Source organism: Canis lupus, chromosome 17 (genome assembly GCF_048164855.1).
Source record: "Canis lupus baileyi chromosome 17, mCanLup2.hap1, whole genome shotgun sequence".
Classification (NCBI taxonomy): domain Eukaryota; kingdom Metazoa; phylum Chordata; class Mammalia; order Carnivora; family Canidae; genus Canis; species Canis lupus.
In genome coordinates this window covers 60,729,517-60,751,322 of record NC_132854.1, presented here as the reverse complement: position 1 = coordinate 60,751,322, position 21,806 = coordinate 60,729,517, and the positions used below count along the sequence as shown (strand labels likewise).

General features: G+C 50.0%; 1 protein-coding gene and 1 long non-coding RNA gene across 3 annotated transcripts in view; one reads left to right on the top strand and one right to left on the bottom strand.

Moving 5' to 3' along the window:
• Positions 1–1,380: 1,380 nt before the first annotated feature.
• FAM124A (family with sequence similarity 124 member A) overlaps positions 1,381–21,806 on the bottom strand; it is an 84,804-nt gene continuing 64,378 nt past the window's right edge. Inside the window, exon 4 of the mRNA XM_072783227.1 lies at positions 1,381–4,280. Coding sequence (XP_072639328.1) covers positions 3,612–4,280 — 669 coding nt within the window. The 3' untranslated portion in view covers positions 1,381–3,611. The remainder of the gene's footprint in view (positions 4,281–21,806) is intronic.
• Positions 8,841–20,998, top strand: LOC140608225 (uncharacterized). Of its 2 annotated transcripts, XR_012010253.1 has the most exons (5): positions 8,841–9,138; positions 12,313–12,681; positions 18,590–18,725; positions 18,841–19,057; positions 20,441–20,998. It is a non-coding gene; the product is annotated as an uncharacterized lncRNA (long non-coding RNA). The 2 variants fall into 2 exon arrangements; XR_012010252.1 differs by lacking the exon at positions 8,841–9,138 and having other exon boundaries at positions 11,770–12,681.

Below are 21,806 nucleotides of genomic sequence, written 5' to 3'. Positions count from 1 at the left end.
CACCTCTTGCCCCCACCTCACTCCTTGCCCCCTGCCTCACCCCCTGCCCCCATCTCACCCCCCAACCCCCTGCCCCATCTCACCCTTCGACCCCTACCCCCTGCCCCCCGCCTCACCCCCCCACCCCCTGCCTCACCCCCTGCCCCCGCCTCACCCCCCTCACCCCCCTCACCCCCCACCCTCCCACTCACCCCCTGCCCCCCCTCACTCCCTGTCCCCCGCCTCACCCCCCACCCCCTGCCTCACCCCCTGCCCCCGCCTCACCCCCCTTATCCCCCTCACTCCCCACCCCCCCACTCACCCCCTGCCCCCCACTCACCCCCTGCCCCCCACCTCACCCCCCCACCCCCTGTCTCACCCCCTGCCCCCCACCTCACCCCCCCACCCCCTGCCTCATCCCCCACTGACTACAGGTTTGGCCTCCGAGACTGGAGGGAGGCGGCCCTTGGACTTGGCACTCAGGGCCCAGTTCCCCTCTCTCCGCAGTGCAGCGTGGCCGGGAGGCAGGGGATCAGGGGGTCCTCTGGGGCGCGGGGCCGCGTCTACACCTCCAGCTCTGCTGGAGAGCAAACCGCTGGTGGAAATCCCCTCGTGAGAGAGCGACTGGAAATCCGTGCTAAGAGGAGCCTGGTTCCCACTGAGGATTCACCTGGGGTGCTGAGTTCCGGGGAAGACCAGGCCAGTCAGCAGGTCTGCTCCCCCCGAGCGGGCCCTCCCTCGGGTGCCACCGGCCCGCCCCGCGGCGCCCCTCCCGCGGACTCTCCTGCCTCAAGGTCTTAAGCCCTTGGAGTTCCGCGGCCTCAAGCCCTGGTGGCAATGGGATAACCGGACGCGGGATAGTAAACGGCAGAGGTGAGGCTGCTTCCCTGGCGCTGGTCCGGGTGCAGTAAGCCCTTGGTCTCAGCTGGAGTGGCCTAGACTGTGCAATCCCACTAGCTTTCGTGTGACCGCTCCCCTGTCCGAGGGTCACAGGGCGCAAGGAACACCAGTGCTGTAACTCGGTCTGTTCCACCACGTCCTCTCCCGTCACCGAGTATCTGGTGGCTCACCTGTCAGCTCCACGGGGGACCCAGATGTTTCCCTAAGGATCGGCACGTCAGTCAGGAGCGGCCTAAGGGCCACCTGGTCTGTGCAGTGACGCCGGGGGGTGTGCAGGTGCCATGGTGGGGCCGTGAGCCGTAATCTGGGGAGCCGTTCCGGAAAAGAGACGAGGGGCGGGCTGTGAACTAGACGGGGACACGCAGTAGCATCCCCCCTCCCGGGCAATGCTGGGGGGCGGAGAACGAGGTCACCATGAAATGACAAAACACTCGGGCTAAGACCCAGGTGTCCTGTACCACAGAGCCTCGTCCGGGAGAGAAATAATCGGAGACAACATCGTGTTTTCAAGTGGAACAAGTTTATTCAGCGTGTGTCAGCCTCTCCCGTCAGGCTGGGGGGAGACGCCGGCGCAGCCAGACGGGGGGCCAGGCCCTTGTCGACGCGTCTCTGTGGCCGTCTCTGCAGAGGGTGCAGCCGCCTCTGAGCACCGCCTGGGCGGCGGGTGGGGGGGGATGCCTGGCTGGGGACCGAGCTGGGCTCCCCGCTTCGGCCCTGGCGTGGGGGGCATCTTGCACGTCCTGCTCCGCTGCCCGCCTCCCCCGGGTCACTGGGCTCCGGGGGGCTACCAGGGGGGTGCTAGGGAGCCTCGGAGCCGCCCGGGCGTGCACACACGTGCGGCAGACACGGGCACGGCCGGCCAGAGGAGCCAGAGGAGCCCCCGTGGCAGCGGCCTGCCCGCTCACGCCGCACTGACTCGTGCTCGTGGGAGGACGTCCGTGTGTCCACAGCCCGGCCTGGTATTTCCGTCCCTGAAGTCCACATGCTGCTCCCCCTCCGCCCCGCCCCCAGCTGTCGGGAGGCACGTCTCCGACATCAGTGGCTGCCTGGGAACCGGCGACGCGGAGGGACGCCCCTCGGTGCCCCCAGCCCCGTGCTCGCTCGCGGGGATGCTGCCCGACAGGACGGCCCGCGACCACGCACCAAGCGGCTGGCAAGCCCCGCCTCTGTCATGTAGCCCTTTCTAGAAACAGGTTGCTCGCCCCAGCTGGGGATTCGAAGAGGCTTGCGTGTTTATTTATGTAACATGGAGAAGATGATAATTTGGAGGCCAGGAATATCCAGGATGTTGGGGATGGGACCCAAGGTCCCCCGCACGGGGATGGCAGGGGCCTAATGGAGGGCGGAGGGCAGAGGGGTCCTGAGGCTGTGCCCAGACGTGGGGGCGCTTTCAGGGACGTGGGAGCCGGGCCATGAGTCGTGGAGGAAGGAGCCCCAACCAGGAAAGCAGCAAGGCAGACACGTCCATGCTCCTGCTTCCAAAGGTAGCGGCGACCAGGCCCAGCTCGGCCTGCACCCCCCGCCCGACCCCGTGCCAACTTGGCACTGGGACCTGGGGACTGTAAACGTGAGCGGGAGGGAGCTGATGCTTGAATACCCTCGTGCTTCCACAGAGGCAGACGACGGGCGGCGGAGGCTGAGGCCGGGCTAGCGCTCCAGCTTCAATTAAGGCTTCCGCGCCCTCGGGGAGGCTGGCGAGGAGACCGTGCGTCCGGGACAGCGTTTCCTATCCAGCTTCCCCGTCTGCAGAAGACAGGGGTGTTTATTAACCTGCACCACCGAAATGTCACCTAAAAATCATACAAATCATTTAAAAGTGAAAAGGTCGGGGGAGGGGGTGACAATGCGCTTTTGCGGGAGAACGTGGTATAAAATGCGGCTCCTGCCGTTTATACAGAAACACGCGCAGCCCTTGGATGCTGGTTTTGGACGTGGAGCAGTCTGAGGACCCTCCGCCGTGACTGGTCACCTGATGCTCTACCTGCGAGCGCGGTTCTTCCTGGATCCAAGTACCCGCAGGGAGCAGGGCGTCTCCCCCAGACCTGGCGACTTCGGGCCACGCGGTGGTTGACAGGTGGACGCAGACCTGGCCTCTGGCTTTCAGGCCCTGCCTCGGTCCCACCGGGAGTCTGTGCTCACGATCACCCCTCCCAAGGTACAGGGGTTCCTTTGCCTAAGTCCACGTCTCTGGGTGTGCACGGGGCCAGGCGCCACCGCGGACAGCCGCGGTCACTCTTCCAGCAGGCGGGCGGTGTGGGTTTCGCTGGGAGCACCACCCGGATCCGTGGGCACCTGCGTGGGCTCCGGGGAGCCGGCTGTCCACGTGGCCGCGCGCCCATCTCTCGCACAGGCCACTTGTTTGCTTCCCCACACTCCACCTTTTGGCTTTAATTGCTTTTCCTTCCATTTTTTGGCGTGAAAAATCGCCAAGTCGGCTCCGGCTGACTAGGTTTGCTTTTCATCTCAAGTAATTACACAAAGCATTTAAGCTGCACTAAGTGCACGAAGCCCGATGTCCGGGGGAGCGCAGGAGGCAAACGACGCGTCTCTGGGCTCGAGCTGGAGAATCCAGGTGCGCAGACACGCTGGTGTTTTGCCCGCCTGCCACCTGTCAGGTAAGAGGCGGCGCTCAGGTGCCCGGGGACGCGCGGTCCGGGCAGAGGGGGGCCAGGAGCACGGGGACTCCCCGGGTCACAGCACCAGGGCCCGTGCCCGGAGCCAGGCGAGGGCTGTCAGATGTAGAACTCCTCGGCGTCGCGGCCCGCAGGACCCGGGGGTGCAGGGGCTGGGAGCTCCGGGGGGGGCCCGGGTGACACGGCTGGGAGGGGGGCCCAGGTTGCCCCCCCGCCCCCTGTGGGCAGCGGCCCCTCTCGGACCCCCTTGGGCTGCAGCCCATGGCTGTGCACCCCCCCGGGGCCCAGGGCGGCTTGGGTGCGGCCGAAGCTGCTGGGCGCCGAGTAGGCCGAGACCACCGACAGGTCGGAGGAGGACAGCCGGAGGCCCGTGTCCACGTCCGTCTCCTGGGCCCCCTCCAGGTCGTCCACGGAGACCAGCTGGCCGTGCCCGCGCCCCGATGCCCTGTGCCCAGTGGCACCGCTGCTGGAAAACCACTGGGGCAGCGCGGAGGAGCCCGGCGGTGGGTCCCCCGTGGGCAGACAAAACAGGGACTTGCTTCTCTGGAACGACCAGGGGAGGCTGGTGGCGCTGCCGGCGGGACCCGCCAACTCCGGCAGGTGCCCGTGGGGCCGGGCCGTGGGGCCGGGTGTGGGCTGGAGGCCGACGGCGGGGGGCTGCTGGTGGCGGCCGGACACGCTCCCGCTCGGGGAGGGCAGGGGAGGAGGCTCCTGCTCCGACAGGTGGGGGCTCCGGGCGGGCCTGGGGGTCTTGAGTGCCTTCTGCGCCTGTGGGGTAGGAGGGCACAGTGGTTAGCTGGAGCGGAGCACAGTCACGGGTCCCCCGGAGCCCCCCCCCAGGTGTGGCTGCAGCCACTGCAGTCCCCCAACCCCACAGCCAGGGTGCAGGGAGCACAGCGGGTGGGGGCCAGTGGGAGCCAGTGGGGGCCAGTAGGGGTGAGTGGGGGTGAGTGGGGGTGAGTGGGGGCCAGTGGGAGCGACTGGGGGCCAGTGGGAGCCAGTGGGGGCCAGTAGGGGTGAGTGGGGGTGAGTGGGGGTGAGTGGGGGCCAGTGGGAGCAACTGGGGGCCAGTGGGAGCCAGTGGGGGTCAGTAGGGGTGAGTGGGGGTGAGTGGGGGTGAGTGGGGGCCAGTAGGGGCCAGGTGCACCAGGCCCCTCAGCCGGGGATCTCCCTGAACCTTCCCGGGGGAGGTGAAGCCCCCAGGACCACAGGGCCACAGAAGGGGTGCCCGCTCCGTGGATGTGCCAGGGTGGTGGGGGCCTGGCCGAGCCGGGCCAGGACAGGGGGGTCACCACTAAGTGCAGTACGACCCCTGGAAGGATGGGCTTGTCTCCAGCCAAAGCACCACCATTGGAATGTGACCCATGGGAGGACGGGGTGACCAGGGTGGGGTGGCATAGTCCAGGTCAGCACGGGTGGGTGGCGGCCAGGGCCTGCCCAGGGGTGGGCGCCCATGGCTCGGCAGCGAATCTGAGGAGCGTGGGGCTCCCAGGAGGTGCTGCATGGATCCAGCGAGTCCTGGGATGCTCTCCCTTCAGGGCCTGGGCAGCAGGGGCCTGGCACTGTCCCCCCCAGGGCCCCCTCGGCCCGATACCCGCCCCCGCGGTGCAGCGGGAGCCTGTGTCCGTCTGTGGGACTGGGGGGGCTGCCGTCGGTGCTCTGCTGCTCTCAGCCTCCCTCTGCTCCAGCTCAGAGCCCAGCCCACAGACCAACCCTACCACGCAGTTTCCGTCAACTAAGGGATTTGGGGGGCACCTGGGCAGCTCAGGTCATGACCCCGGGGTCCTGGGATGGAGCCCCACGTCAGGCTCCCAGCTCAGCGGGGCGTCTGCTTCTCCCCCTCCCCCGCTCATACATCTCTCTCTCTCTCTCTCTCTCTCTCTCTCTCTCAAATAAATAAAATCTTTAAACAAAATAATGGATTTGGGGACAGTGAGCTTGGCTCTAGTACAGGATCATCCAACTTCTGGATCCTTGAAATAAGGGCTGAGTGAGGGTTCGCAGCGGGGGTGCTTCCTGGCCCCCAGCGGCCGTGACCCCCTGGGCCTTCCTGCACAGCACACACCCTTGCTTCCCTGTTGATGGGGAACCAGGTTTTCCCACAGCCACCCGGGACTCGGGGTGAGCGTAACAGACGTGTTACAGGTGAGGGAGGGGAAGCGGCAACGAGACCCCGTCTGTGACCACGTGAAAGACCTGTTTCGCTGGAAGGACAGGAGACAGAAGTCGCTTAGGCAAGAGACGGTGACGACAGAGACCAGGCCTGCCCAGTGGGAGCACAGGTGGCCCCACAGGTGAGCCTTGGAGACGGGCGACTGTCCTCCAGGTGGACAGCATGGGCGAGGGGACGCGGTGCTGGACGGAGGCTGACCACGCAGAGGCTGACTGCTGGCAGGTGAGCGAGGAAACTGCTGGGGTGGGGGGTGGGCAGGTGAGTGAGGAATGTGCTGGGGGGCAGGTGAGTGAGAATCCAGCTGGGGTGGGGGGGGCACCTGAGTGAGGAACGTGCTCGGGGGCCGCCTGGTGGATCAGAGTGTAGGTGCTGGAGGCAGTGAGGAAGGCCACACTGGGAGTGGAGCCTCGCGCCGTCCTGGGTGGGGACCTGGACCCACTGGGTCGGGAATCCACCTGCTGGTCCTCAGAGTCTCAATTATGCGTCATTTTTTACATATGACTGTTCCCTTCGTTGATTCCTAAGGTCCCCGCCCGACTGCAGGTAGGTCTCGATCCCACAGACCCACCGACTCATCTTTCAAGCAGCACTGATGGGAGGCAGAGCTTCCCCACGCAGGTTTGAGTTCTCAGTGGGTTCATCAAAGGCGCTCGGAGACCCGCGTCGCCAGCAGCCTGTGCCCCACACGGATACTCTATCTTCCTCTTCTGTGTGCTCCGCGGTGTGCAGAACGGCGGGGGGCCAGGCCCGGGGGCTCTGAGGGAGGCCTGATGTTCCCCGGCGTCCAGGTGCAATAAAGGGAGCGGTGATAGGGACGGTCTGGGCCGCAGGGTGGGCCAGGGGAGGGCGCCCACCTGGAGGGGGAGGCGGGGTCTGCAGAGGTGACGGCCCGGGGCCTGGGCCGGTGGTGCTTGAGCAAAATCTCCGAAGAGGTGCTTCCCGACCGACCGGGGGCTCCGGGGAGCTCGGAGGCGCCCTCCTGAGAGGCTATAGGCAGGAGCAGGCGGGAGGCAGCCCCGGGCGCCCACAGGTGAGGCACCTGGAGACCCGACGGGGCGGCCACTGCAGGGCTGCGGCTGCTGGGGGCCTCAGCGGGGAGCTGCGGCAGAGATGGAGGCTTCCCCGCCTCCCCGGGCCTGCACCCCGCGCTCCGCACCCTGCTCCCCAGCACGCGCCCGGGTGCCAGGTGAGGGCCCTACCTGGGGGAAGGGGCGCACCTGTGCCCGAGAGGCCTCGCTGCTGGCGGCAGGGTGGGGGGGCGGGTGCTGCTGCGCAAACTGGTTTGCTCGGGCATTGAGCTTGGCTACACACGAGATGTCCTGAGGCTGAGGGCAGAAGTCCTTGGTTACCAGGATGCTGGGGGGCGGGGGGTGTTTATTTATTTGTTAAAATATTTTATTTGAGAAGGCGCACAAGCAGGGGAGCAGCAGCGGGAGAGGGGGAGCAGGGCCCGACCCGGGGCTCACCCAGGACCGGGTCACGGCCTGGGCCGCAGGCAGCCCCCCCCCGCCCCCCAGGCGCCCCGAGAGGCAGCGTGTTAGCTGCCCTGTCCGTCAGGGGCCCCGGGGGCCCCAGGGGCCCCAGCGGCCTTCCTTCCTTCTGCCTTCGGGGATTCTCGGGGCGCCTGGGGGGCCTCGTTCGGGGCCTGCCCGGGACAGGAAGCTGTGTGCTCTAAGGCCAGGGAGTGGGGCACCGATGGGGGAGGCCGCTGGGACAGCGGAGCCTCAGGCCCCAGGGGCGCCCTGCTCCCCCACCCTGCTCCCCCTGGGCCCTGCTCCCCCACCAGGCCCTGCTCCCCCTGGGCCCTGCTCCCCCACCAGGCCCTGCTCCCACCCCCAGGCCCTGCTCCCCCCAGATCCTCTCCCCCCCAGGTCCTGCTCCCGGGGTCCTGCTCCCCCTGGGCCCTACTCCCCCGCCCAGGGCCCTGCTCCCCCAGGTCCTGCTCCCCTTGGGCCCTGCTCCTCCACCCTAGGCCCTGCTTCCCCCTGGGCCCTGCTCCCCTCCCCAGGTCCTGCTCCCCCAGCCCTGCTCCTGGCAGGTCCCTGCTTGTCCCACAGGGACCAGCATCGCTACAGCTGAGAGCCACTCACCAGGGGTTCAGTTAACGCTTCCCTGGGGGTGACCCTCTGAGTCCAGCACCTCCTGCACCCCGCCTTTCCGGGGAAGCCCCTCTCCGCCCTGGTGGCTTCAGGGCTGCCTCAGGTGACAGCAGGCGACCTAGGCGATGCACCGTGGGGTCACCTTCTTTGTCTTTGAGGCAACACAGGGTCGGGACTCACCGGGACTCACCGGAAGCATGTCCCCGGCCCCTTTTGCTATTTTTGGAGCAGAACAGCATTAGAGCAATGAATCTGCTTAAGGCAACTACCAGGGAGATGAGCTTATGTCTCTGGAATCACCAAACAATTAAAATGCAGCAATGGCCCAGAAGCATCTCACGCACCTTGGAGCACAGGCAGCTTGCGCTCAGGGAAGGGGGTCGGAGCTGCAGCCTGCTTGCCGGCCAACCGGTGGCAGTCGGCTTATTTCCGCAGGTGGGCGCAATCCCCAGGGAAGGTCGCACTGCCCGGACCCTCCAGGGCACGGTGACGCTGGGGTTCTCTCTCACCCTCACCTCCTCGTTCGCAGAAAGGTCACTCCCTCTTGTCCCTGGCACACACACAGCCAGCGTGGCGCTGTCTACCACGTAACGACACAGCAGTAGAACTTTTACCCCACAGACTAATAAAGAAATTGGGGTAACTCAAGGAAATTGGGCAATGGGTTCACATGAGAAATCAGATTTTTGTTCTAAAGATAAATACATCTTCTCCTTTCACTGTCCTCTGGGAAGTTTTCATATAGCCTGTGTTGTCTTTGAAATTACTTTTAAAACTTAAAATTATTTAAGAATTATTATTTTTAATGATTTTACTTATTAGAGAGAGAGTGCGAGCAAGCAAGAGCGGGGCTGCGGAGGGGAGGTGGGAAGAGCAGATGGATGGAGAGGGGGAAGCAGACTCCCCGCTGAGCAGGGAGCTGACCAACCGACCAACCGGGGCTTGATCCCAGGACCCCGAGATCCTGACCTGAGCCAAAGGGAGACGTTTAACTGAATGAGCCGCCCAGGTGCCCCTAAACATTATTTTACTAAAATAAATCTTATTGAAATAGAGTTGATATACACACTATTCATATGACATAATTATTCTATGTTCATATATGTTGTGATCACCGTAATGAGCTTAGTTAATCTATCAGCACTGAGAGCTAAGAATCTTTTCTTGTAACAAAAACTATTAATCTGCTCTCTTGGCAGTTTTTGATTGATAAGCCAGTCCTGTTAACAGCAGTCGTCAAGCCGTGCCACGTCCCGGGGCCTTATTTATTTTATCGTCAAAAGTACACCTTTTGAACAGCTTCACTCCCCAGCCCCCAATTCTGGCAGCAGTCACCAGTCTGTTCTCCATATCTGTGAGCTTGTTTTGTTTTGTTTTCAAATCCCCATATAATAAGTTCGATCGTGTGGTACCTGTGTTTCTCTGACTTGTGCTTAGCATACTGCCTTTGAGGTCTATCTGTGTTGTTGCAAATGGTGGGATTTCCTTCTTTCTTCCATGGCTGAAAAAAAAAATTTTTTTCTTTAGACATTTGCCCACTGATGGGCACACAGTTGGCTTCTCTGTCTCGGCTGTTGTAAATAATGCTGCGGTGCCCACAGGTGTGTGTGAGCAAGGCTCTTTTGGTGTTAGTGTTTTCATTTTCTTTGGATGAACACTCAGAAACGTAACTGCTGGATCATATGGGAATTCCATTTCTGGGTTCTGAGGAACCTCCAGAGTATCTTCCACAGGGGCTGCAGTAATTTCCATTCCCACCAACGGCCTTGACGCTGTGTCTTTGACAACACGGTATTTGTCTGTTTGATACTGGCCACTCTGAGGAGTATGAGGGGGTTTAACATCTGGGGTTGAGATTTGCATTTCATGGATGATTAGTGACGGTGGGCACAATTTTATGTACTTGCTGGCCATCTGAATGTCTTCTGTAGGAAAAAAAGTCTCTATTCAGATACTCTGCCCATTTTTAGAATCAGGTGTTATGTCCCTGAGTTATACGAATTCTTTATATATTTGGATATTAGCTCCTTATCAGATATAAATATCTGAAAGTATTTCGTCCCACTCAGTAGGCTGCCTTTGCATTTTGTTGATGGTTTCCTTGGTGGTGCAGCAGCTTTCTAGTTTGATGAAGACTCCCTATTTTTGCTTTTGTTGCCTTTCCTGGTGTCAAATTGAAAAAGGAAAAAAAAAATATCACCAAAGCTGATGTCAAGCAGCTTACCTGTTTTCTTCTAGGGGTTTTTATAATTTCAGTTCTTATATTCAAGTGTTTAATCTGCTTGGAGTTCATTTCTGTGTACGGTATCAAACAGTGGCCCAGTCTCATTCTTTGGCACATGGCTGCCCAGTTTTCCCAGCACCACTTACGGAGGAAACTTGTCCTTTCTACGTTGTAAATTCTTGGCTCCACTGCTATAAATGAACCAACCACGTATGTGTGAGTTTATTTCTGGGCTCTCTATTCTGTTCTGTGGGTCTGTGTGTCTGCTTTTATGCCAGCATCGTTTTTATTGCTAGAGCTTTGTAATGTAGTTTGAAATCAGGAAGTGTGATGCCTCCAGCATTGTTGTTTCTTGATGAAGACTGCTTTGGCTATTCGGGATCTTCTGTGGTTCCATCAGTTTTAGGATTATTTGTTCTAGGTCTATAAATAATACCATCGAGATTTTGATAAGCATTGCATTGAATACATAGATTGCTTTAGATTATATGGACATTTTTATGATATTAATCCTTCCAATCCATGAGCATGGGATACCTTCTCGTTATTTGTATCTTCTTGAATTTCCTTCATCAGTGTCTTATAGGTTTCAATGTACAGGCCTTGCATCTTGGTTAAATTCATTCTCAGGTATTTTATTCTTTTGATGAAATTATAAAGGTGTTTTCTTAATTTCTCTCATGGTTTGTTGTAAGTGTATAGAAATGCAACTCATTTTTATATATTGATAATTGCGATATATGTTGATATATTGATATGCTGAAATTGATATTGCAACATTACTGAATTCATTTATTAGTTTTTTAAAGATTTTATTTGTTTATTAATGAGAAACACAGAGAGAGAGAGAGAGAGAGAGAGAGAGAGAGGCAGAGACACAGGCAGAGGGAGAAGCAGGCTCCACGCAAGGAGCCTGATGTGGGACTCGATCCTGGGTCTCCAGGATTAGGCCCTGGGCTGAAGGCGGTGCTAAACCGCTGAGCCACTGGGCCTACCCTGTTATTAGTTTTAATATTTGTTTTAGCATAGGCTTAAGGGTTTTCTTTTTCTTTTTCTTTTTTTGCTTAAGGGTTTTCTGTGTATAGTATCATGTCATCTGCAAATAGTGACAGTTTTATTCCTTTCCACTTTGGGTGCCTTTTATTTCTTTTTCTTGCCTAATTGCTCCAAGACTTGCAATATTATGTTGAATAGAAGTGGTAAGGGTGGGAATCTTTGTCTTGTTTCCAGCCTTAGAGGAAAAGTTTTCTGCTTTTCACCACGGACTTGTTATATTATTTATTTATTATTTTGAGGTGTGTTTCTTCTATACCCAACCTATCCAGATTTTTATTGTGTTGAATTTTGTCAAATGCCTCTTCTGCATCTATTGATAGGGTTGTACAGGTTTTCTCCTTCCTTTGATAATGCAGTGTATGACACTCACATGCAGATGTTGAATCATTCTTGCACCCCTGAAAGAGAGCACACTTGATCATGGTGTATCATCCTTTTGAAACTCTCTGGAGTTCTTGGTTCTGGATGTCTGTATCCCTCTGCAGGTTAAAAGTGTTTTCATCCATTATTTTGTCAAAAAAGTTTTCTACTCCTTTCTCTTCTCCATCTGGGGACCCCTACATGTGGATGTTAGTCTGTTTGGTGGTGTCCCATAAGTTCCTGAAGCTACTTTCACTCTTGTTCTTTCTTCTCTTTGCTGGTCTAATTGGAGGCATTCTGATGCCTTGTCTGGGAGTTTGCTGATCCTTCCTTCTGCTTCATCTAGTCTGTTGTCGAACCCTCCAGTGCATTTTTCAGTTCAGTTATTGTTTCTTCAGGTCTATGACTTCCTATGTGGTACTCATATTTTGTTTTTGTTGAAGTTCTAACTTTGTCTCATTTTCTCCGGAACTTAGTATTTTGGTCAGGTAAAGCACTTGCCTCTGTTTCATTAAGGTTTTTTCTTCTTCTGAGATTTTATCCTGTTCTTTCATTTGGAACAAGTTCCTTTGTTTCTGTATTTTCTTTGACTCTCTGTGTTGGTTGCTATGCAACCATAGAAAACAGCCACATTTCCCAACCTGAAGGAGTGAGATCATGAAGGAGATGAAACTATTATTCAACCTTGCTCTAGCTCTTCATGGTATCTCAAAACTTTGTGTTTGTCCAAGCCTCCTATTTTGTTCCTAGTGGCTCCCAATAATTGAGGGTGCACTAGGACCTGTGGGTGCCCCAAAGGGAGATCTCAGTCAGCAACTAGATTCAAGCTGATTGAAAACAAGAACCTAAGGCAACAGGATTTAAAATGTGCAAATGTACCTCTTTCAGGGGAAGCGTGGGAGACAGGCGTTATTGTCTGCCCCTCTGCACTGAGCCCTGGGCTGACGGCCAATGAAGAGCCATTTCTTTGTTTGTTACCTTCCCACTGAATCTGTGAACACAAGCCTCGCTGGACACCAGGGCCAAGCTACCAAGGAATGTTTTCTCAAGGTGGCAGCCACAAAATCTGGGCCACCAAAGAAGTATATAAGCAGCTCCTTTCTTGGAGACACTGGAAACATGGGGCTAGGAAGAGGAAAAGTGTGAAGATGGTGCCCACCAGCCTTCCCAGTCTCTGAAGAGGTCGTCAGTGTTCAAATAAAAGCATGCCCCACAGGCCACAACTGTACAGATAAGCTAATAAGCTGCTTTTACAGAGTGAGTATTTCAGTCTGATGCCTCTTTGCTGTGCCCTGCAGTACAGCTGGTTAAGAACTCCTTTTCAGTTTGTTATAGCCCCATGGAGCCTGTAAAAGTCAAGGCCCGCAGGCCACCAGAGCCAAGCAGCCTCTCCTGAGTGGCAGCTGCAAAAATCAGGGCACAAGAACTAGTGTATAAGCTCCTTTCTGGGAGAAACTGGTGACCTGGAATGAAGCAGAGGAAGAGCACAAAAATAGCACCCACCTGCAGCTGTTTTGTGAAGTATTTCAGTAGGACCCTGGATGTGTGTTAAATTAGATGCCTATCCCTCAGGTGAAGCTTTAAAATATGCAAACAGGTTTTGTTCACAGAAAGAGTTGATGCATTTTAGTTGGCTGTCTCTATGCTGGGTCCTGGGGGTGGGTAATTCTGAACAGCCCCGTGAGAACTACTTCTCAAGTCCCTATATCCTGTGGGGCTCTTGGACATGAGCCCGATGGGTTTTCAAAGCTAGATGTTTTGGGGACTTATCTCTCAGGTACAGGCCTTAAAGAGTTGCAGTACCACAAGAAGAGTTCAAACTCTTTACTCCCCAGGGACAGGTTCCAACTCGAGATAGCCTCCTTGACGGTGGGTTACTTTGCCTGGGCTGAGATTCGTCGTGAGACTGTGTCTCAGTCTCTCCTACCATTTTTTTTTTTAAATTTAAGTAACGTTGACAATGTTATATTAGTTACAGGTGTACAAGGCAGTGCTTCAGCAAGTCTATATGTTATGGTATGCTCACCACAAATGTAGCTCCACCTGTCACCATACAACACTACTGCAGCACCGACGATATTCCCTATTCTGCACCTTTAATCCACGTGACTCACTCATGCTGTAACAGGAAGCCTGTACCTCCCACTGCCTGTCCCTCTGGCAACCATCAATTTATTCTCTGTATTAATGTGTTTGTTTCTGCTTTTTCTTCTTTTTATTCCACTTAGCATATTACCCTCTAGGTCCATCTGTATTTGGATGTGTGTGTTTGTGTGTCTACACACACACATACATACACACGATGGCAATATCTTATTCTTTCTTATGGTTGATATTCCATCGTGTGTATGTATGTATGTGTGTAGACACACACACACACGTTTATCCATTCTTCTCTCAGTGGATACTTGCATTGTTTTCGTATCTCGGCTCATGCTACACTAAATAGAGGGATACATATGTCTTTTTGAATTAGTGTTCTTGTTTTCTGTGGCCAAATACCTAATAGTGGTATATTGATATGCTGAAATTGATATTGCAACATTACTGAATAGTGGAATTAGTGGATTTTATATTTTACAACTTCCCCCATTTTCCACAGTGTCTATACCAACAACAGTGAACAAGAATTCCTTTTTCTGGGATCCCTGGGTGGCTCAGTGGTTTAGTGTCACGTTTGGCCCAGGGCGTGATCCTGGAGACCCGGGTTCAAATCCCACATTGGGCTCTCCCCATGGAGCCTGCTTCTCCCTCTGCCTCTCTGTCTCTCTGTATCTCTCATGAATAAATAAATAAAATCTTTTTAAAAATTCCTTTTTCAGTATATTCTTACCAACATTTATTTATCTTTTTTGATACTAGCTCTTCTGATAGGTGCTGATATCTAACTCATTGTGGTTTTGATTTGCATTTCCCTGATGTGGAGTGATGTTGAGCCATCTTTTCATGTGTCTGTTAGCCATCTTTATGTTTTCTTTGGAGAAATGTCTATTCAGGTCCTCTGCCCATTTTAAAATTAGATATTCTTTTGGTGTTGAGTTGTATAAGTTTTTTATATATTTTGCATATTATCTCCTTATCAGATATATCATTTGCAAATATCTTCTCATTCAGTGGGTTGCCTTTTCATTTTGTTGATAGTTTCCTTCACTGTGCAAAAGCTTCTAATTTTGGTGTAGTCCCAATAGTTTATTTTTGCTTTTGTTTCCCTTGCTTTAGGAGACATATCTAGAAAAATGTTGCTAAGGCCTATGTTCGAGAGGTTACCGCCGCCTATGTTTTCTTCTAGATGTTTTATGGTTTCAGGTCTCACATTTAGTTTCTTTTTTAAAAAAAAGATTTATTTTTTCTGGGTGGGAGAGAGGGGGAGAGAACATGAGCACAAGCAGGGGGAGGGGCAGAGGCAGAGGGAGACAGAACCTCAAGTAGGTTCCCTGTTGAGTGCAGTCCTGGGGCTCAATCCCACTACCCTGAGATCATGACCTGAGCTGAAATCAAAAGTCAGGTGCTCAGTTGAGCCACCCAGCTGCTAGGCTCTTGATCCATTCTGAGTTTATTTTTGTATATGGTGTAAGAAAGTGGTCTAGTTTCATTTTTTTGCATGTAGCTGTCTGGTCTTCCCAGCACCATTGGTTAAAGAGACTGTCTTTCCCCTATTGTATATTCTTGCCTGTCTTGTTGAGATTAACTGATCATTTAAGCATGGGCCCCACTTCTGGCTCTCTGTTCCATTCCATTGATCTCTGCATCCATTTCTGTTTGCCAGTGCCATCCTGTTTTGATCACTATCACTATATCTTGAAATCAAGGATTATGATAGCTCCAGGTTTGTTCTTTCTCAAGATTGATTTGGCTACTCAGGGTCTTTTGTGACTGCACACAAATTTAGGATAATTTCTTCTGGTTCGAGGAAAAATGCTATTAGTATTTTGATAGTGATTGTACTGAATGTGTAGATTGCTTTGGGTAGGACAGCCGTTTTAACAAATTCTTCCAATCCATCAGCATGGAATGTGCATTTGTTCATGTCACCTTCAACTTCTTTCATCAGTGTTTTATAGTTTTCAGAGTAGGCCTTTCACCTCTTTGGATAAGTTTATTTCTAGATATTTATTCTTTTTTGGTGTGTAAAGTTATAGAATTGTTTTCTTGATTTCTCTTTATGCTACTTTGTTGTAGGAAACAAAACCAGTTTCTGTGTATTCATTTTATATTTTACTACTGCACTGAATTCGTTTATTCTAATAGTTTTTTTTTGGTGAAGTCTTTAGGGTTTTCTATGTATAGTATCATGTCATCTGCCAATAGAGAAAGTTTAACTTTGTCCTTATCAATGTGCCCTTCTTTCTTTCTTTTTTTTCTTTTTGCTGTGGCTAGGACTTCTAGTCACATGATGAGTAGAAGTGGCAAGAGTGGACATCCTTGACTTTTTCTTGATCTCAGGTTTTCACATTGCGTATGATGTCAGCTGTAGGTTTGTCATCTATGGCCAGTATTATCTGAGGTATGTTCCCTCTAAACCCACTTTGTTGAGTTTTTATCATCAACAAATGTTGACTTTTGTTACATGCCTTTTTTGCATATACTGAGATGATCATATGATTTTTATCCTTAGTTTTGTTAATATTGTGTATCACATTGATTGATATGTGAATATCAAACTCCCCATACATCCTGGAATGAATCCTACTCGACTGAGGTGAATGATCCTTTTAATGTATTACTAAATGGAACGTGCTGGTTTTTTATTGAGGATTTTTACATCTGTGCTTATCAGGGATACTGGCCCATAGTTTTCTTCTTTGTAGGGTCTTTGTCTGGTTTTGGTACCTTGTAGAACATATTTGTAAGCTTTCCTTCCTCTTCTATTGTTTAGAATAGCTTGAGAATAGGTATAAACTGGTGTTTGGTAGATTCACCTGTGAATCCATCTGGTACTGGACTTTTGTTTGTTGGGAGTTTTTTCATTACCAATTCACTTTTGTTACTATTAATTGGTCTATTCAGATTTTCTATTTTTCCTAACTCAGTTTTGGAAGATAGTATGTTTCCAGGAATTTATCCATTTCTCCTGGGTTGTACAAGTTTTTGGCATATAATTTTTTTTGTGGTAGTCTCCTATAACCTTTTGTATTTCTATGATGTTGCTTTTTTACTTCTGTTTTGTTTCTGATTTTATTTGGGACCTCTCATTTTTTTTTCTTTGAGTCTGGCTAAAGGCTTATCAATTTTATTTACATTTTAAGGAACCAGCTCTTGGTTTCATTGATCTTTTCAATTTTTTTTTCAGTTCTTATTTCATTTATTTCTGCTCTGGTTTTTTTTTTTTTTTAATTATTATTTCCTTCTTTCTACTACCCTTGGGTTTTGTTCTTTTTCTAGTTCCCTTAGTACTAAGGTTAGATAGTTTGTGATATTTATTTTTTGAGGTAGGCCTGTATCACTGTAAATTCTTCTCTTGGAAGTGCCATCATTGTATCCCAAAGATGTTGGCCCATTGTGTTTTCATGTATTTTTTAATTTCCTCTTTGATTTCTTTATTGACCCATTCATTGGTTGTTGTCTAGCTTCCACATGTTTGTGTTTTTTCTAGTTTTATTTTTAAAAGATGTTATTAATATACTTGAGTGAGAGATCACCAGTGTGTGAGCGGGAGGGCCAAAGGGAGAGGGAGAAGCAGGCTCCCCATTGAGCAGGGAGGCCGAAGCAGAACTCAATCCCAGGACCTCGAGATCATGGCCTGAGCTAAAGGCAGATGCTCAACTACTGAGCCACTCAGGTGCCTCTCCAGGTTTTTTTTTTTTTTTCTTGTGATTGATTTCTACTTTCATACTATTATGGTTGAAAAAGACACTTGACAGCATCTTTTTATGATTGATTGAAACTTATTTTGTGGCTTATAATGTGATCTCTCCTGGAGAATGTTCCATGTGCAGTTGAAAAGAATGTTTTTCTGTTTTTAGATGTAGTGTGGGCTGGGCTCCTAGGGTACTCTGTGATGGGCTGCCCTGGTGGAATAGTGGCAGGTGAAGCAGATGCAAGCCAGGGTGTCCTGGGGCTTTCCACATGGAGGGCACACTGCAGGGCACCTGCTCTGGAGCTGAGCTATGGCACAGGATAGGTGATGCTGGGGTGCTCCACACATGGGGTTAGAACTGAGGCAAGCATGAGATGTCCCAGTGCGCTCTGTGCTGGGAGTACCCTAGCAAGCCTGCTGAGGCGGAAGTGGAATGAGCCCAGGGTACCAGGGTATTCCAGGTTGCTTGGGCCTGTGTCACCTTCGTGCAATAACTAGAGATACAGTGAGTGCTGAGCAGAGTCCTGATGTGAGCAGCACTGTGCTGAGGTGACCGAGGAGGTGAGCTGGCTAGGGTACCTGGACCCTGTTTCCATCTGCACTGTCAAACTTGGGGATAGGGCACTTAAACCCTGGTGCTTGCCTGCCCCTTGGGCTCAGGGAGAGTTTCAGCAGCTCCCCCACTTTTTGGCTGGTTCTAGGGTCAGGCCCTTTATATTCTAGGTGCTCTGTTAAACTGTAGTCTTATTTCCCCCTGTGCCCTAGGACAGAGGAATCGTCCCACAGCCTCTTTACACTACCTCTCCCCGCTTCAGTTCACAGTGTCAAGGGTGGGTGGTTCCCTTCGTGCCTCCATCTCTCTTGATGTTCTCTACGCAGCTTCTCTGTCTTCTGTTGTGCAGAAGCTGTTCATTTAGCCCTCAGTTCTCAGGAGGAATTGCTCTATAAATAGGTGCAGATTTGGTGTGCCCATGGAGGACGGTGAGTTTGGGATCTTCCTACATTGCCATCTTGGATCAGAACCCCACACCCCCACCCACTTTGATGTGGGTGTTTTTCTCATTTGCCTGATTTGTGGGGTTTGCTTAACTAGCTTTTGGGTTTCCTTCAGAAGAAATTGTTTTTATATGTAGCTGGAAGGAGGTGAACTATGTCATCCTCCCAAACTAAAACCCTGTGGCTTTCTGTTGTTGTTGGTGGTGGTCATTAGAAAGAAATGAGGACAATTCAGAGGAAAAATGCAAGTTTCATTGTAAAGATAAACAAAACCTGTGTATATTTGGTGAAATCATGGATTTTTCTAGATAGAACATTTGAAAATCATCTGAATGGTTTCAGACTAGATGGTCCTTTGTTCATTCCTTATAGAATGACACAAGATAATACACAATATAAGGAAAGTACTTATTCTCCAGAATTGGCAAAATGGCAGCAAAGTGATAACCATCCATCCTGACTGACCTCCTGCTAACTTCGCTCCAACACACCAATCTGAGTGATCTTGGTAAGTACAAATCTGACCATGTCCCTGGGCAGAACTGACTTAGTAGTAAGCGCTACAACACTCCTCCAGCCTTGGGTCTTTCTGGAATTGTAATCTCTGTGTTGAAACTGTTTAGAACAGGCATTGTTACCCAAAACATCAGGCTGGCTTACATCGCCATGACTTCATGCTCTTCTGGATGCTTGGCTCCTTAGAGAACACCTGCCCATCTTCAGAGAGCAAACCCAAGGTGATGCTGTGAAGCCTTATCTGGCAACCTCCCCTCTTTTGTGAACAGTGCACATTCACTTCTGTTGGGCATATTCCTAAGAGTGGAATTGCTAGGGCACAAGGTGAGTTGTTTTTGTTTGTTTGCTTGTTTTGTGTGTGTGTGTGTGTGTGTGTGTTTGTTTGTTTTTAGCTTAGAAGGCACATCCAAACCGATTTTGTTTCAGTTGCTTCACATCCTCACCAATATTTGGTGTTATTGTTCTTTAAAATATTTGCCATTCTAGTGGGTAATGATATTTCACCCTGATATGAATTGGCCATTTCCCAGATGACTGATGATACAATATCTTCTTTATATATATACTGAATTTTCTTTCCAGATGTATACACTGCACATATCATCATTAATCTTTTAAGGCTGGTACTTTGCTGTGTTTTAAGAAATTGTTGCTACCCATCTAGCAGCTATTCTAAATCACAGGGTAGGGGATCAAACAGACAAAGGCTTGGAACCCTGAGGACTGTGGGCTGCCGTCTATAAGAGAAAGAAGTAAGCATGTATCTACTAAAAACACTATTTGTCTTTTCATGAACCTGACCTTAAAAATCACCAAAACACAGATATTTTTGCAGAAATGTACATTTACATAGAGGAATTGGGTTAGCTATAAAATCTTCAATCGCTGCTGTAAGGCTTTTAGCAGCTCAGTCGAATGACTTCTAATACCTGCACAAATGTTGGTATTGGTGCCTATAGGCACTCAATAGATTCCTATTGAATGAAGGAATACAAAATACATATGAGGTAAAAATACATATTATCTAAAAGTGCTTATTATCAAGGGAATTTTAAGTATGTACAAATCCCCATAAACCACAAATGGTTTTTATAAGAAAAGATGACAAGGACTCTGGTATTATAAGAAGGTGGCAAAAACATCTATAGTAAATAGAAAATTTTGAAGTAAAAAAATGCCTTAGGGATCAGCTTTGTTTAGTATGAGTAGCAGCTCTTAGGAAAGTGTGACAAGTATCACAGGAGATACTAAATAGAATGGGACTATGAACAACTGCTAGCTCTGACTGCTCTGGTATATATTAAAAAGCTATCCATTTGAGGAACAACAGAAAAAATTAAGGTCATAGATCTGAGAATTGGGAGCTGAAGCTGATAAATTTAATGATAAAATCTGTAAATCTAAAAAACTATTCATGAAAGGAGCATATTCATGCCCATATGTAAATTTTTCTCTAAGTTCTGTATTTCTCCCTGATTATTTTTCAGTATGACTTATGTATTACCCTACTACTGGCTGTAAAATGAAAGGATAGACTGAACTGACTTTGTATTAACAAAGGGTTGTTACAATTTGATTAAGTATAACTGATTTAAGGAATTTCAAAAGAGAAATATTCCTTGTCATAGTTCAATGAACAGATCTTAGAAGTAGCTGGCTGACATGATTAGCAACACCTTAAGCAAAAATCCTATTTTTTGAAATTAGAGTGAAGAAATCCTACTTGAACTGTGAAGCATCATCAAAAGAAACAATCTCTTTCTGGGACTTCCAAAGTAAGGATAAAAGAGGGAGAAAGGAACAGAAAACATAATGATTGAAAACTCCCCCAGTCTGGGGAGGGATATGATCATCCAGGCACAGGAAGCTCCAAGAGCAATCTTTACCAAGACACATTATAATCAACCTCTGAAGAACCAAAGACAAAAATCTCTAAACAAAGAACTATTACCTACAAAGAAATCCCAAAAAGGTCTTCAGCAGATTTTTCAGCAGAAATCTTTCAGGGGAGGAGAGAGTAGGGTGATATATTCAAAGTGCTCAAAGAAAAAAAACTCATCTAAGAATACTTTACCCAGCAAAGCTGTTATTCAGACATGAAGGAGAGATAAAGATATTCCTAGATAAACAAAAGCCACCAAATCGACCTACAAGTAATGGTAAATGAGTTTTCAAACTAGAACAAAAGGATGCTACTTAGTAACATGAAAATATATTAAAGTAAGAAGCTTACTGGTAAAGGTATATTAAAATTCAAAATAATAATGCAATGGTGGTATGTAAATCTCTTTGAAACCTAGCATATAGGTTAAGAAACAAAAGTGTTGAAAATAACCATAGCTACGTTATTTTGTTAATGGCCGCAATATAAAAAGATGTAAATTGGGACATCAACATAAAATGTTGGGGGGCGGAGACAAGTAAATGGGTAGAACTTTCTCATGCAATTGAAGTTACCAACTTAAAATAGATGGTTATAACTACACCATTTATCATGAAAGCAGTAAAGCAAAAGCCTATAATGGATACACAAATGATAAAGAATTAAAGCAAACTGCTACAAAAAATGACAACAAGAAAGGAACTATATAAAACAATCAGAAATCAATTAACAAAATGGATACAGTGCATCCTTACTTATCAATAATTACTTTAGATGGGCAAAATTCTCTAACAGACACAGACTGGCTGAATGGGGGAAAAATAAAAACCCATTTGTATGCCGTCTACATAGGACTCAAGCAGTAAGGACATTCACAGGCTAAATGTCAAGGGATCAAAAAAGATATGTCAAGCAAAGAGCAACCAAAAGAGAACAGAAGTAGTTATCTGAGACACACATTAAGAGTATTATTATGCAATGATAAAAGGGGTCAATTCATCAGGAGGAAATAACAATTCTAAATATATATGCACCCAATATGGGAGCATCTAAAAAAACCTGATTTGTTAACAGATCTGAAGGGAGAAATAGACAGCAGTGCCATAATAGGAGAGGACGTCAGAATGCCACTTTCAACAACAGACAGACCATCCAGATATAAAAATAAGGTAATGGATTTGTTACACTTTA